Here is a 14,644-nt window from a genome sequence, read left to right as displayed (position 1 = left end):
TTTATACAATAAAATATACAGTATAAATAGCGTGTGTGTATATGTATGTGTATATATAATACAAATATTTAATTTAAATAACAATAAAACAACAATAAATAATAAAAGATGTGGGAAACAGACCAGCAAGAGGCATGGAGTTCGATATTATATGAATATTCTGTATTTTGCATTGACACACAGAAGGCCAGACGTATATATTGATGAACCGTATGCTTGATAACACGGTGTCTGGTGACGAGCTAACTAGATTTCTCAAAGCCCTCAATCTGGCCTTCAGGAACGACGTGTGTGTTAAACCCAGATGACAATGGCAATCGCCTTCAATAGTGTTCAGCCTTGAGTTCATGTCTCAGACATCATCAAACCGACAAGAAGTCTGGAGGAAAACAAACGTATTATTAAAGCACATGAGAAGAACCAGAAACACTTTGCAATACCGAAAGTACCCTGGTATTCCCATCACTGCACTCTTCTGCATTTCTGATCACGATTCACACACTTTCAGATGTTCGTCCGCACCGACAGGACAAACGTCCTTCCCGGTCAGAGGTTCTGAAAACCCGCTCAGAGTTTAATGACCACATGAATATTTAGAGATCTAATTACTGGAGTGAAGGCCGTTTCTCATCAGACGCTCTCAACCTTCACAAATACCCTCAAAATGGACTTCAAATTGATCAACAGCCGAATCAATATTATTATAATACTGAATATTGTCAGTCAAAATCATCACAGACCACGCAGATCATAGTCTTCATGTCTGCATTTAATTTCAAAGAAAAATCTGAGAGCAAATAATGCAAGTTTTTTGCATGATTTCACCCTATTTTTAAAAGTTTTTGTCAAAACAAAAAGTATTAGAAAAAAAACTAAATTAATAAAAAGTTGGCTTAACAAAAGTTGGCTTAAGCATTTGGCTTAACAAAAATTAAACTGATTTTAGGACCATTTTGAACTATGACTTCACTTGCATGACAATTAAGAACAGTTAATTACTGTAACTTGTCCAGGTGTGTTATTGTTTTAGGTTTGTTTGAGATTATCATTATTCTCAGTGATGATTTTCATTAATGTAGCCTATACAGTAAAAGTAAATAGTGCAATAAAATGACGCTAAATCAGCATAATATAAATGCAGTTCAAAAATACAGTGTAAAAGTACTTTACAGTTCAAATATTTAAATAGATAAATACAACATAAACACATATTTAAAAAAAAAAGGCTTATAATGATTATAAAATTCATTGTATTTACATGGTTCTATTTCAAAGCCTGTCAGAAAAAAAAACAAGTTAATACCATCATGATTTGAGTTAATGACGTAGTCAACTTCTTCGCCACCAAAAAATAAATAAATAAACAAGAAAAATTAAAACATAACAAAATAATTTCAAAAGTGCTTCATATCCACATAAAACGTTTCTATATAAAAATGATATATAATTACACGCGTGTATTCATGTCACTATATATATATATTTTTTTTTTTTATTTTATTTTTTTAAGTAAAATAAAATAAAATCACTACTATAACCCAGACAGAAATGATCAACCTTTCACATTTTGAGTTGAATTTAGAATAAAATCTCTGGAATTTTTTTTTTTTTTTAGGGTGGATTTAAACAAACCTAATAAATATTCATTCTATTTGTTTATGACATAGTCAACTTCTTGTTTGCCATAAAAAATAAAAAAAACATAATAAATGTATATAAAAAACTGAGCTCCATAGCAACAAAAAATTTATGTATATTATTTAATTACACACACACACATATTTATGTCATACAGTTCTACATTTATATACATATGTCATTATGTATACTATATATATATATATATATATCGTTTATAAAGTAGAATCATTTTTACTCAATTGTTTTTATTATTATTTTATTTATGTCAAATGAAATAAAAATCACACTACTTTAACCCAGAGAGAAACGGAAAACTTTTCACATTTTGAGTTGAATTTGGAATTAAAATCTCTGGAATTAAACATGGTTAATCAGCATTTTAATTAAGTATCAGAAAGCATAACATTTAATAAATGAAGCTTCAGCAGATCCAGATCTTCTCGTCAGTCGTTCTCAAACACACACACACACACACACACACACACTCGCTCGATTCAAATGACACCAGGAGCCCGTGAAGTAGAATCGTGGTTTTTAATTGACTCAAATCCCCCAGTACAGTAAAAGATCAAGACTGTAACTAAAGTCTTCCTGCATTCACGAGCAAGCGCTACGGACACCGTATAAAAATACCCTGCTCGTCTGAAGGAGAAAACAGAAGACGTGTAGATGAGTGACGTAACTAACCTCTCTACTTCAAACTCAGCATCTCTAATGGGTCACACTCCATCATCATCATCATCATCATCATCATCATCATCAAATATTCACAGGGTATGCAAACTTCCATATGGTGGATATATCTCAAAAAACTGAACACAAAAATCAGTTTACATCCAAACAAACTCCAAACCACAGGGTTACAGATTCACAAGAGTAAACGACGTCATCTCAAACGAAATCAACAACACGCGTCCTGATCTCTATGGAAGGCCAAAAGGGCCAAAACATGACAGTTTCACACGTTTTGGCCCTTTTGGCCTTCCATAGATCTCCACGTCTAGATCTACAACACGAACACGTCGTCACACTTCTCAGCGCTCACTGAAATAGAGACGGTGTCATTTCTAATCAAAGTGTAACGTGTCTAAATGAACTCTAACTAACGGAAGTCTAAAGAGGAGATTCGCATGAAACCTGTCACGTGACAGATTCACCCCAAAATCACCAGAGAGAAATATTTTGCATGAAGAAAATTAGGATTTTTTTTTTTTTTTGGACCATTCAGATTTTTTTTGCATTGCAACTTTATTTTTAATACATACACATTTGTCTTGTTTTCAAGCACAAATATCTAAACACTCTTAAAACAAGATACATTTATGTGAAAAGCAAAATGACTGAAGATTTCTGGAAGAAAAATAATAATAATAATAATTGAGTTTGTGCTTAATATCGGCCAAAACAAACTTAATTCAAGGGAAAACTAGATTATTTTTCTGACCCAATTGGCAGATATATATATATATATATATTTATTTATTTTTTATTTTTTTTCCCAGAATAAGTCATTTTGCTTCTTCAGTAAATGAAAAAAATAAACTTATTTTCCCTTTGAATGAAGGTTAATTTTCTGACCCCATTTGCAGATATTTTTTCTTGATATTTTTTCTACTCACTTAATTTTGGTGCATTTTTTTCTCATTAAACAAGATTTAATATCTTCAGTCATTTTGCTTCTTCTCCAGTAAATGTCTCTTGATTTAATAATGATTAGATGCTTGTGCTGGAACGAGACGAGACAGAAACACTGAGGAAGAACATAATTTTTTTTTGCAGTGAATTAAATGTAAAATTAATGTAAATTAACATTTACCCTCAAATTATCATTACTGCAATGCAAATAATAATATTAATGATAATAACAATAATGCTTAATTTGAAGTATTTCTACATCATGGTTGAATCTGTTCTACGCTGATTTTCTTGTGTGTTTCAGTAATGAGATTCTAATGAAAATCACCTTTGACAATAATGAGAATAACAAACAAATAACATGTATGTGAAACGTCCAGATGCGTCACTTAATGTGAGTGGCAGGGAAATATCAAAATGCAAAAATCCTGTGGTCCAAAAAGCTTTTTTTCCCTAATGCAAAATGCAAAAACAAAAACAATGCCAGTTCTTATTTCTCTCTCTCGATTTTAGAGCAAAATATGAGCTGAACAAGTTTCTGATGAGTTTCGTAAATGTAAATGGATGCAGTGCTGCATGTCAGAATCCTGTGTGTGTGTGCAAGTGAGTGAGTGTGTGTGTGTGTATTTGTGTGTGTGTGTGTGTGTGTGTGTGTGTGTGCATGAACATATTCATTGACGTTCAAATCAAACGACTCAAAGCACAATATTGAGGCTTCTGCTGCATAATGTCATTTGATAAAGGAAGGCGGAATAAACGGCATAGTTATGATAATGACTCTGCAGTGGCGTCATGGACAGGTGTGTGTGTTTGTGTGTGTGTGTGTGTGTGTGTGTTAGGAGGCCGTGGATGTGTTAGGGCTCCAGCCCATCTGATAGGCTCGTTCCAGCGTTCTCTTACAGTCCTGCATCACTGTACTGAACACAATGTGTGGATACTGCAGCACCAGTCTCTCCACGGTCTCCTCGTTCACCTGCAAAAACAAAACAAACACATTTGCTTTTCATTTGACTTTTTTTGACATGACACATTCTTTCCTATAAACGATCAAGGGCCCTATTTTAATGATCTAAGCGCATGGTTTAAAGCTCACTTAGAGCGTGTCCGAATCCACTTCTGCTAGTTTGACGACGGGACAAATGGTCGGCGCTCCCGGCGCTGGTCTAAAAGTGTCGTCTCTATTCTCTTAATGAGTAATGGGTGTGTTTTGTCGCTATTCTCTTAAAGGGGTGGTTGAATATGATTTGACTTTTCTAACTTTAGTTAGTGTGTAATGTTGCTGTTTGAGCATAAACAACATCTGTTACAATGCTCAAAGTTCAAAGCAAAGGGAGATATTTGCTTTTACAGAAATCCCTTTTTAAGGACTACAACAAACGGCTGGTAGAGACTACACCACATTCCTCCCGGGTTAGTGACATCATCAACCCTAAAATTTACATAAACCCCGCCCCCTGAACACGATTTATAGATTATCAAGACAGAATATGCTAATCAATGACTAGAAGATAATTATACATCAGCTACATAAATTCATCAACTAACATTCAGAAATGTCCTGTTGCTTCTACATGTTTCACTTCTTCTTGAGTCTCTCCATCATTGTCTGACTCCGGTTTGAACATAAAAGGTTTATTTTGAAATTTTCAGTGTGAGGTAATCGGAGCTGATAACACACACGCGCACACACACACACACACACACACACACACACACACACACACACACACACACACACACACACACACAAGCTCTTGAAGCTCCGCCCCTGTGCCGGGAGCAGCAGCTCATTTGCATTTAAAGGAACACACACAAAAACGGTGTGTTTTTGCTCACCCTCAAAAAGTGACAACTTTAACATGCTGTATAAAAATATCTGTGGGGTATTTTGAGCTGAAACTTCACACACACACTCTGGGGACATCAGAGACTTATCTTACATCTTGTGAAAAGGGCATTATACCACCCCTTTAATGAGTAATGGGTGTGTTTTGATCAGAGTCTCATCTCACATGTGTGTGTGTGTGTGTGTGTGTGTGTGTGTGTGTGTGTGTGTGTGTGTGTGTGTGTGTGTGTGTGTGTGTGTGTGTGTGAGCTGTGTGTGTGTGTGTGTGTGTGTGAGCTGTGTGTGTGTGTGTGTGTGAGCTGTGTGTGTGTGTGAGGTTAAAGCAAGACCATCTACGGGACAAGCCGGATTCCACATCTTTATGTGTGTAATAAGCAGAGTGTGTGTGTGTGTGTGTGTGTGTGTGTGTGTGTGTGTGTGTGTGTGTATAATAAGCAGAGTGTGTGTGTGTGTGTGTGTAATAAGCACAGTGTGTGTGTGTGTGTGTGTGTGTATTAAGCAGAGTGTGTGTGTGTGTGTGTGTGTGTGTGTGTATTAAGCAGAGTGTGTGTGTGTGTGTGTGTGTGTGTGTGTGTGTAATAAGCAGAGTGTGTGTGTGTGTATAATAAGCAGAGTGTGTGTGTGTGTGTGTGTGTGTGTGTAATAAGCACAGTGTGTGTGTGTGTGTGTGTGTGTGTGTGTAATAAGCACAGTGTGTGTGTGTGTGTGTGTGTGTGTGTGTGTGTGTGTGTATTAAGCAGAGTGTGTGTGTGTGTGTGTGCGTGTGTAATAAGCACAGTGTGTGTGTAATAAGCAGAGTGTAGTGCATTGTGGACCCGCCTATAAGCACATATTACTAACACGCTCTTTTTAGGTAACAAAAAAAATATTGCGCCATTGACTTTAGACCAGGTTTCAGTCGGTCAACGGCTCAGTCTATTTCAGTTCTTCAAAACTGCAACGCTCCATCAATACTCCCGAACACACACCTGGTTCTCAGACCAGCAGCCCTTGGGCACAGATGGGCGCAAATGCATTTGCTAAAATTCATTTCGTCAGGCTGAAACTAGCAAAACACACTCGCGCTGCATTGCATCGGGTGTGTGATAGAGCCCTATATGTGTGTGTGTGTTTTTTTAAATGCATGATGTGCAGGGCTGAAATTTGCATTGAAAATTCAAATGCAAAAATGTGAACAATAATTGAACGTATGTAAGGCATCCATAAGAAAGCCCACGCTGACTCTGATGGAACACAGACGCTCCACATGTTCAGTGAGATAATCACCACAGCGAGTCCACAGGGATCCAGTCCAAACCTTCATCATGTACAACGTCAAGTGTGTAATACACATGCAGACTGAAGGTGAAGATCTCACATGACCTGCTCTAATCAGGCAGAGGAACAACTACACATCTGCAGCTCATGAAGATCCAGAGGAGAAACAGCATCTGCTGCACTTCAGGAAAAAGTCATTTTGCTTCTAAAGTAAATACATCTTGATTTTTGAATGTTTAGAAACCTATTTCTGCACTTAGTTATTTAGTATTGAAGATACTGTAATTTTCAACTCAAAAGCAGCTGTTTTCTATGCAAATTTGTGCATTTAGTGTATAGATCATTGTAGCTGTAATTTTTTAAATGATGCAGAAATCATGTAGAATATTACATGCTTTTTAACCGGATGTGTTTGATGAACCTGTTTGGAAACAATCATTATCAGTTCTGTTTTACACACTGCAGCTTTACATCTGTGTGATGTTTTATTGTGTCCATCTCACAGCAAACGCCACGAGTGTGTGTGTGTGTGTGTGTGTGTGTGTGTGTGTGTGTGTGTGTGTATGAGTGTGTGTGTGTGTGTGTGTGTGTGTGTGTGTGTGTGTGTGTGTGTGTGTGTGAGACGCGCAGCTGCAAACTACAGCACATTGATTTGTTGCAAATTAAAAGCAAATAAAATGCCTTGGTCGTCTCATTTGTGAGATGACAAAACAAACTGAATTATCTGTGCATCGACTTTTTGTAATCACACACACACACGCATGTACGCTCGCACACACACACACACGCATGCACTCTCTCTCACACTCACACACACACACTCATACACTTACACGCACACACAGACACACACACACACACACACACACTCACGCATACATACATGCATGAACACACAAACACACACATACTCTCTCTCTCTCTCTCTCTCTCTCTCATGCACACACGCTCTCTCTCTCGATCCCTCACACACACACACACTCATTCACTTACAAGCACACACTCATACACTTACAGCTTACACACACACAGACACTCACACACACACACACACACTCAACTACACACACACACTCACGCATGCATACACGCATGTACGTACAAACACACACTCATACTCACTCTCCCTCACACACTCTCTCTCACCACACACACACCCTTGCAAGCATACACTCATACACTTACACACACACACACACTACACACACTCACGCATGCATACACGCATGTACGCACAAACACACACTCATACTCTCTCTCTCTCTCATGCACACACTCTCTCTCACTTTCTCGCTCCTTCACACACACACACTCATTCACTTACAAGCACACACTCATACACTTACACACACAGACACTCACACACACACTCAACTACACACACACACACACACACTCACGCATGCATACACGCATGTACGCACAAACACACTCATACTCTCTCTCTCTCTCTCTCTCACACACACACGCACGCACGCACACACACACTCTCTCTCACACACACACATACACACTCTCTCCCTCACACACTCTCTCTCACACACACACACACTTACAAGCATACACTCATACACACACACACACACACTCACGCATGCATACACGCATGTACGCACAAACACACACACTCTCTCTCTCTCTCTCTCACACACACACACACACACGTGCACACACACACACACTCATACACTTACAAGCATACACTCATACGCACACACACTCTACATACACACACACTCACGCATGCATACACGCATGTACGCACAAACACACACACTCTCTCTCTCTCACACACACACACACACACACACACACACTCATACACTTACAAGCATACACTCATACGCACACACACTCTACATACACACACACACACTCACGCATGCATACACGCATGTACGCACAAACACACACTCACACTCTCTCTCTCTCTCTCTCCCTCACACACACACACACACACACACACACACACACACACACACACACATGCTCTGCAACAGGAATGACCTGCCTTGTCCTGCACAAACACAAGCATGCAGTGATATCAGACTGATAATCATCTCTGAGATCTAATATTATGTGCTATAACTGTCTGTGTTTTGGATCAGAAGAACCAGCACATGACGAGGATGTGCAGTGTGTGTTCATACATGATGCTGATCCAGTTCAGAAAGACAAACGTTACCTGTCACGCAGCATTAAACCACCAATTACTGCATGACGTGCGTGTGTGTATTTATGACTCCATCTAAAAGTAAAAATGCACTTTACGGGCTCAAGTTGTTTTCATTATTCCAGCACACTTTATAAATGTGGCGGAAACACTGATATTCCGGCTCTTAAACACTGAAATATGTGATCCGGCTTCAGTGGATCCAGACACAAACACACACATTCCTCAAACGCTGCTCTGGTTAATACTTAAAAAGCTTTCTGGAGTGTGTGAGCATCGAGTCCAGGCTTAAACAGACGCTGATTTACCGCAGCCCTAAACCTGCCTAAAGCTCATCTACCGCGGTAAAACACTGAGACGTGGCTCATATTTCTCAGAAGACCCTCGTGTTTCAAAACATGAAACCTAAAAAATTACTAATAACAAAAAGCATCAGACCACAAAACCTGCCTGCAGCTCCAAATACAAGAGTATAATGATCATAAAACATTTTTACACACCAGAGATTTTTGTACAACACTGATCCAAACAAACAGAAGAACATTTAATTCAGAGGGACTCCTGGGAAAAAAAGTAAATAAAGTCATATAAGTGCCATTTTAGTTGGACATTTTGGGTTCAACCATCAGTTTTTTCATCCATTACCAGAGAAAACTATGTAAACTCGGTTTAGTTTACCAGCTTTACACACTTGAGTATAACTCCACACACACACACTGCTTTTCTCTGTGTAATTGTCTTTTGCCCCACAGACTCTCACTGTAATTGTTACTGTAAATGTGATTTGTTTTCACAAGCTGAAATTATTTTCTGTGGTGATCAACATAATGACACAGATGCTGCACATACAGCTGAACTTGTATTGAACCCAGAACGTTTTTGAGACCTAGCAACCACCCAGAACACCCTAGCAACCACACCAATCACCTTAGAAACACTCTAACATCCTCATAGCAACCACCCAGAACACCCCAGCAAATGCATAGCAACCACCTACCAACCAACAACGACCTGGCAATCACTCAGAACAATTCAGCAAAAGCATAGTAACCACCTGGCAACCCCTTAGCAACCATCCAGAACACCCTAGCAACCACACCAATCACCTTAGAAACACTCTAACAACCTCATAGCAACCACCCAGAACACCCCAGCAAATGCATAGCAACCGCCTACCAACCAACAACGACCTGGCAATCACTCAGAACAATTCAGCAAAAGCATAGTAACCACCAAGCAACCCCTTAGCAACCATCCAGAACACCCTAGCAACCACACCAATCACCTTAGAAACACTCTAACAACCTCATAGCAACCACCTAGCAACCAGTAATAACCCAGCAAATACCCAGAACACCCCAGCAACCCCCCAGAATGCCTAACAACCAACCAGCACACCCAAGCAATATCCTAGCAACCACCCAGTACAACCTAACAACCACCCAGAACACTCCAGCTATACCATTACAACCGCATAGCATCCACCTACCAACCAACGACAACCTGGCAACCACTCAGAACCCTAGCAACAACATAGTAACCCCCGAGCAACCCCTTAGCAACCACCCAGCACACACAAGCAATACCCTATCAACCACATAGCAGCCCAGCAACCCCCTAGCAACCACCCAGAACACCCTAACAATACCATAGCAACCACCCACCAACCAACAACAACCTGGCAACCATTCAGAACCCTAGCAAACTGCATAGTAACAATCTAGCAACCAGCAATCCCTTAACAACTGCCCAGAACACCCCACCAACACCCTAGCAACCACCCAGAACACGTAACAACCATCCAGATCACCACAGGAACACCTTAGCAATCACATAGTTACCACCAAGCAAACTCTCTCTGTCTGTCTATCTATGATCTTAAAACTCAAGATTATAAATCATTTAAATAGTTTCAGGCAAGGCTTTCTCAAGCCATCACAACAAACTTTACTAATCAGGGAATGCATCAACACACGAAAGCAAACTGCACTCTATAAGACGTGCCATGAAGACCTAAGCAAACTGAAGAAAATGTTCTGTAGTTAACTTCCCAGCTCTTTGCTTTTCTCCTGTTCACGCACTTCATATAAAACCACGAAGAACCCAAGATCCTTTAGCACTGGATTCTGTCCGTTTGTTTTACAGGAGCATTATTGACAGTGATGTCTGATCTTCTCAAATCTCTTGAGACACTCTGTTTCCATTTTCTCCTCATAAAGTCTCTTTATGAGGCTTTATTTATCTCTTCCTCCTCCTCCATTACCATCACAATCCCCCCCCCCCCTCCCGTTCTACACTGTTGTTTTTGTCTCGTTTCACACCAATGCCGCTCTCATCACTCATCTCCACTCATATTTACTCTGTAGACGGTAATGGGCCTGAGTTGCACAGTGTCGAGTTTAAACTGAACTTCAAAAGGAAAGGAAAAAAAAATCCAATGAATGGATCCAAACCCTTTCGGAAACCCTCGATGAGATGTTCTGTCCTCAAAGCAAACGGTTACCGGGGTAAAAGCGCGATGGGTTTCTGAGAAGCTGAGAGGCACGGTGGCCTGTTTTGGCTTCGGCCACGAGACCAAACACTGAGATGTTGTTGCTGAGAGAGAACAGACCCGTGAGAGCCGTGTAAATCTCAACGTGACGTTTCGCAGGTTACGATCACTGACCTGTAAACACGCGGCTCAAACGGACGGTAATTTCCCACAGAGAATGTAAAACTCTCCAGATATCGGAGAATGAACCCAAAACACACATTACAAACTGCAGGAAAATGTAATGATTTAAAGGGCCAGTTCACTCAAAATGATAATTTGGTCATTATTTATTCACCCTCATGTCTTTATTTTTCAGTGGAACACAAACAGAGAGATTTTTAAAAATGTTTACACAGATATTTTTCATAATAATGAGCATGACTGTGTCAAACTCCAAAACCACCACAAATGTATCAGAAAAAAAAAATCAAGCAAAGCTTGCCAGTCATGGTCAGACTGCAAAAAAAGTATCTAACATGAGCAATATGTTTCTTAAAGCATTTATTAATGAAACTTTAGGAATAATGAATGTTAAAGATATAATGTATTGTACTACTAGGAAACATTGCATAATATTTTCAGAACTGTTTTCTTGTGATCTTTAATATAAGTGTGTCTTGCTTGTCTCGATGAACTGCATACTTACAATGATGTGGCAACCAGCAACACCCTAGCAACCACCCAGAACACCTCATTAACACCTTAGCAACACCGTGGCACCCATTCAGAACACCCCAACAACTGCATAGTAACCACCTAGCACCCCACAACCACCCGGATCACCACAGGAAAACCCTAGCAAACCACCCAGAACACCCCAGCAACATCCAAACAACCACCTAGCAAACAACAACACCCTGGTACACCCTTTCAACCACCCAGATCACCACATGAACACCCTAACAACCAGCCAGAACACCTCAGCAACTAACAACACCCTAACAACTGCACAGTAACCACCTAGCAATCAGCAACACCCAGAACACCATTACAACCTCCCAGATGACCCCAGGAACACCCTAGCAACACCCTAACAACCACCAAGAGCACCCCCCAGAACACCTCAACAACACCCTTACAACCACCCAGATCATCACAATGTTGTGATTTCTACGCAAGTCACCGATGACGTATTGATTTTTGATCATACGTCACTGAAGGTATGGTTATGAGTATATCAGGTGACCCCTCCCCCTTATCAGTACGGGCACAACAAAATAATAACACAACCAAAGAGCGGTTCAATTAGGTTGTTAAAGACAACCTGTTGTCCAATAAGAAGTCCTCTGCTTGGTGGTGGAGGGTGAAGAAGGTCCTAGCATTTCCTAGCTTGTCTTAGCATCTTATCTGATGTTGCTGACCGTTAGTTTATGTTCATTCACCAAGGATCCAATCACAGAGTGGCACATCTTCTTCCACACTGGCAGTAAGAGATGAACTGGTCCCTGGAACGCCTTCTTTATCTGATGTTCACCACAACAGAAACTCCCTAGTAGCAACACATAGCAACCACCCAGATCACCCCATGAATACCCTAGCAACACCCTAACAACCACCCAGAACACCCCAGCAACACCCTAACAAGAAACAACACCCGGGCACCCAACCAGAACACCCCAATAATTGCATAGTAACCACCTAGCAACCAGCAACACCCAGAACACCACAGGAACAGCCTAGTAGCAACCACCCAAAACACCCTAGCAATCACATAGCAACCCCCAGATCACCCCAGGAACATCCTAGCAAAGCACCGAGAACACCCTAGCAACCACCCAGAACACACTAGTAGCCACATAGCAACCACCCATAACACCCAGACAACCACCCAAAACACCTCAGCAACACCCAGGCAACCACCTAACAAGCAACAACACCCTAGCACCCACTCAGAACACCCCAACAACCACATAGTAACAACCTAGAAACCAGAACACCCTTACAAACCACCCCAGGAACACCCTAACAACACCCTAACAACCACCCAGAACACCCCAGCAACCACCTAACAAGCAACAACACCCTAGCACCCATTCAGAACACCCCAACAACCACATAGTAACAACCTAGAAACCAGAACACCCTTACAAACCACCCCAGGAACACCCTAACAACACCCTAACAACCACCCAGAACACCCCAGCAACCACCTAACAAGAAACAACACCCTAGCACCCATTCAGAACACCCCAACAACCGCATAGTAACAACCTAGAAACCAGAACACCCTTACAAACCACCAAGTTCACCCCAGGAACACCCTAACAACCACCTAGAACACCCCAGCAAACCACCTAACAAGAAACAACACCCTTGCACCCACCCAGAACATCCCAACAACCACATACAGTAGTAACAACCTAGCAACCAGTAACACTCAGAACACCTTTACAACCACAATCCCCCAGAACACCACAGCAACACCATAACAACCACCCAGATCACACCGGGAACATCCTAGCAACCACCCAGAACACCACAGCAACACCATAATAACACCATAACAACCACCAAGCAAATAAATAAATAAATAAATAAATAAAATAAAATAAAAACCTCTCTCTGTCTACGATCTTAAACCTTTTAAGCTTCAAAAATTTTAAATCATTTAAAACTTTTCAGGCCAGGCTTTTTCAAGCCATCATGACAAACAATCCTAAATATAAGTGTATTTTGCCTGGAATAAGTGGGAAAAGGTCTAGTAAGACAAAACACACTTAAATTCAGTTGCCACACATGTTAATAAACCTGGTTTTAAGGAATTAAGAGAAATTTGAAACAAAAATAAGATAAACTACTCATTAAGAATTGGATTTTTCTTAGAAGATTCATCACACATTCTCATGTTGTGTTCATGGGAAGAAACAACATCACACGGGTTCGGAACGACACAAGGGCATGTAAATAATGACAGAACTCTCAATTTTGGCTCAGAACAAGAATGTTTTGTGGGCAACCAAACTTGTTTCTGAAGAGGGGAAACGCTTGTTCTGGAGGGTTTGAAGGACAATGAGGTTTTGTCAAAGTGGCCATACTTCTCTTTGATAAAAGAAATGAGCTTTCTCTCATTCTTCTCTCGCTCCAGGGCGTCACATCAAAGTCTCGTCCAGAGCTGGAGGTCTGAGAGAAGCATAATGAATTGATTTGATGATTTGGGCTGCCGAGGATCAATAGCGTTCTTTCAGTCGAGGACACGAGAGCGATCTGTGATGTGTGTCTGCAGATCATTCCACTCAATCTGAAACTTTTAGTGGGTTTGAAATGGAAAAGCGTAAAATGAAAGGGTTTGATATAATAGACGGGAATATTAACACGGCACTTTCCTCTTTTTAGGGAGCAAACGCAGAGCGATATCCATCACATCTACAGCTTCCAAAACCCAAATGAGATTATGAAAACGCAGAATTAGCTTCATGGGAAGGAGATTTAGGCAGAAATTGAATTTGTCATGGGATTGTGGCTTTGTAAACGGCGCTGACCCGAAACACAAGACCGTTCTCTCACTCAGCACAACGTCACAATCAATGCGCTCTTAAATACAGTCACTGACAAACTTGCT

The 14,644-nt window shown here is 40.5% G+C and overlaps 1 protein-coding gene across 2 annotated transcripts in view; it reads right to left on the bottom strand.

Annotated features, from left to right (window-relative positions):
- Window positions 1–2,161: 2,161 nt before the first annotated feature.
- Window positions 2,162–14,644, bottom strand: part of fbxl17 (F-box and leucine-rich repeat protein 17) — a 290,219-nt gene continuing 277,736 nt past the window's right edge. For both annotated transcript variants that reach the window (XM_079896532.1, XM_079896531.1), the window contains exon 10: window positions 2,162–4,249. In XM_079896532.1, the coding sequence (XP_079752658.1) occupies window positions 4,112–4,249 (138 nt within the window). In that variant the 3' untranslated portion in view covers window positions 2,162–4,111. The remainder of the gene's footprint in view (window positions 4,250–14,644) is intronic.

The sequence above is a fragment of the Squalius cephalus genome (assembly GCF_949319135.1).
Source record: "Squalius cephalus genome assembly, chromosome: 16".
Taxonomy (NCBI): domain Eukaryota; kingdom Metazoa; phylum Chordata; class Actinopteri; order Cypriniformes; family Leuciscidae; genus Squalius; species Squalius cephalus.
The sequence above is the reverse complement of the archived record's forward strand: the minus strand, read 5'-3'. Positions and strand labels throughout refer to the sequence as shown.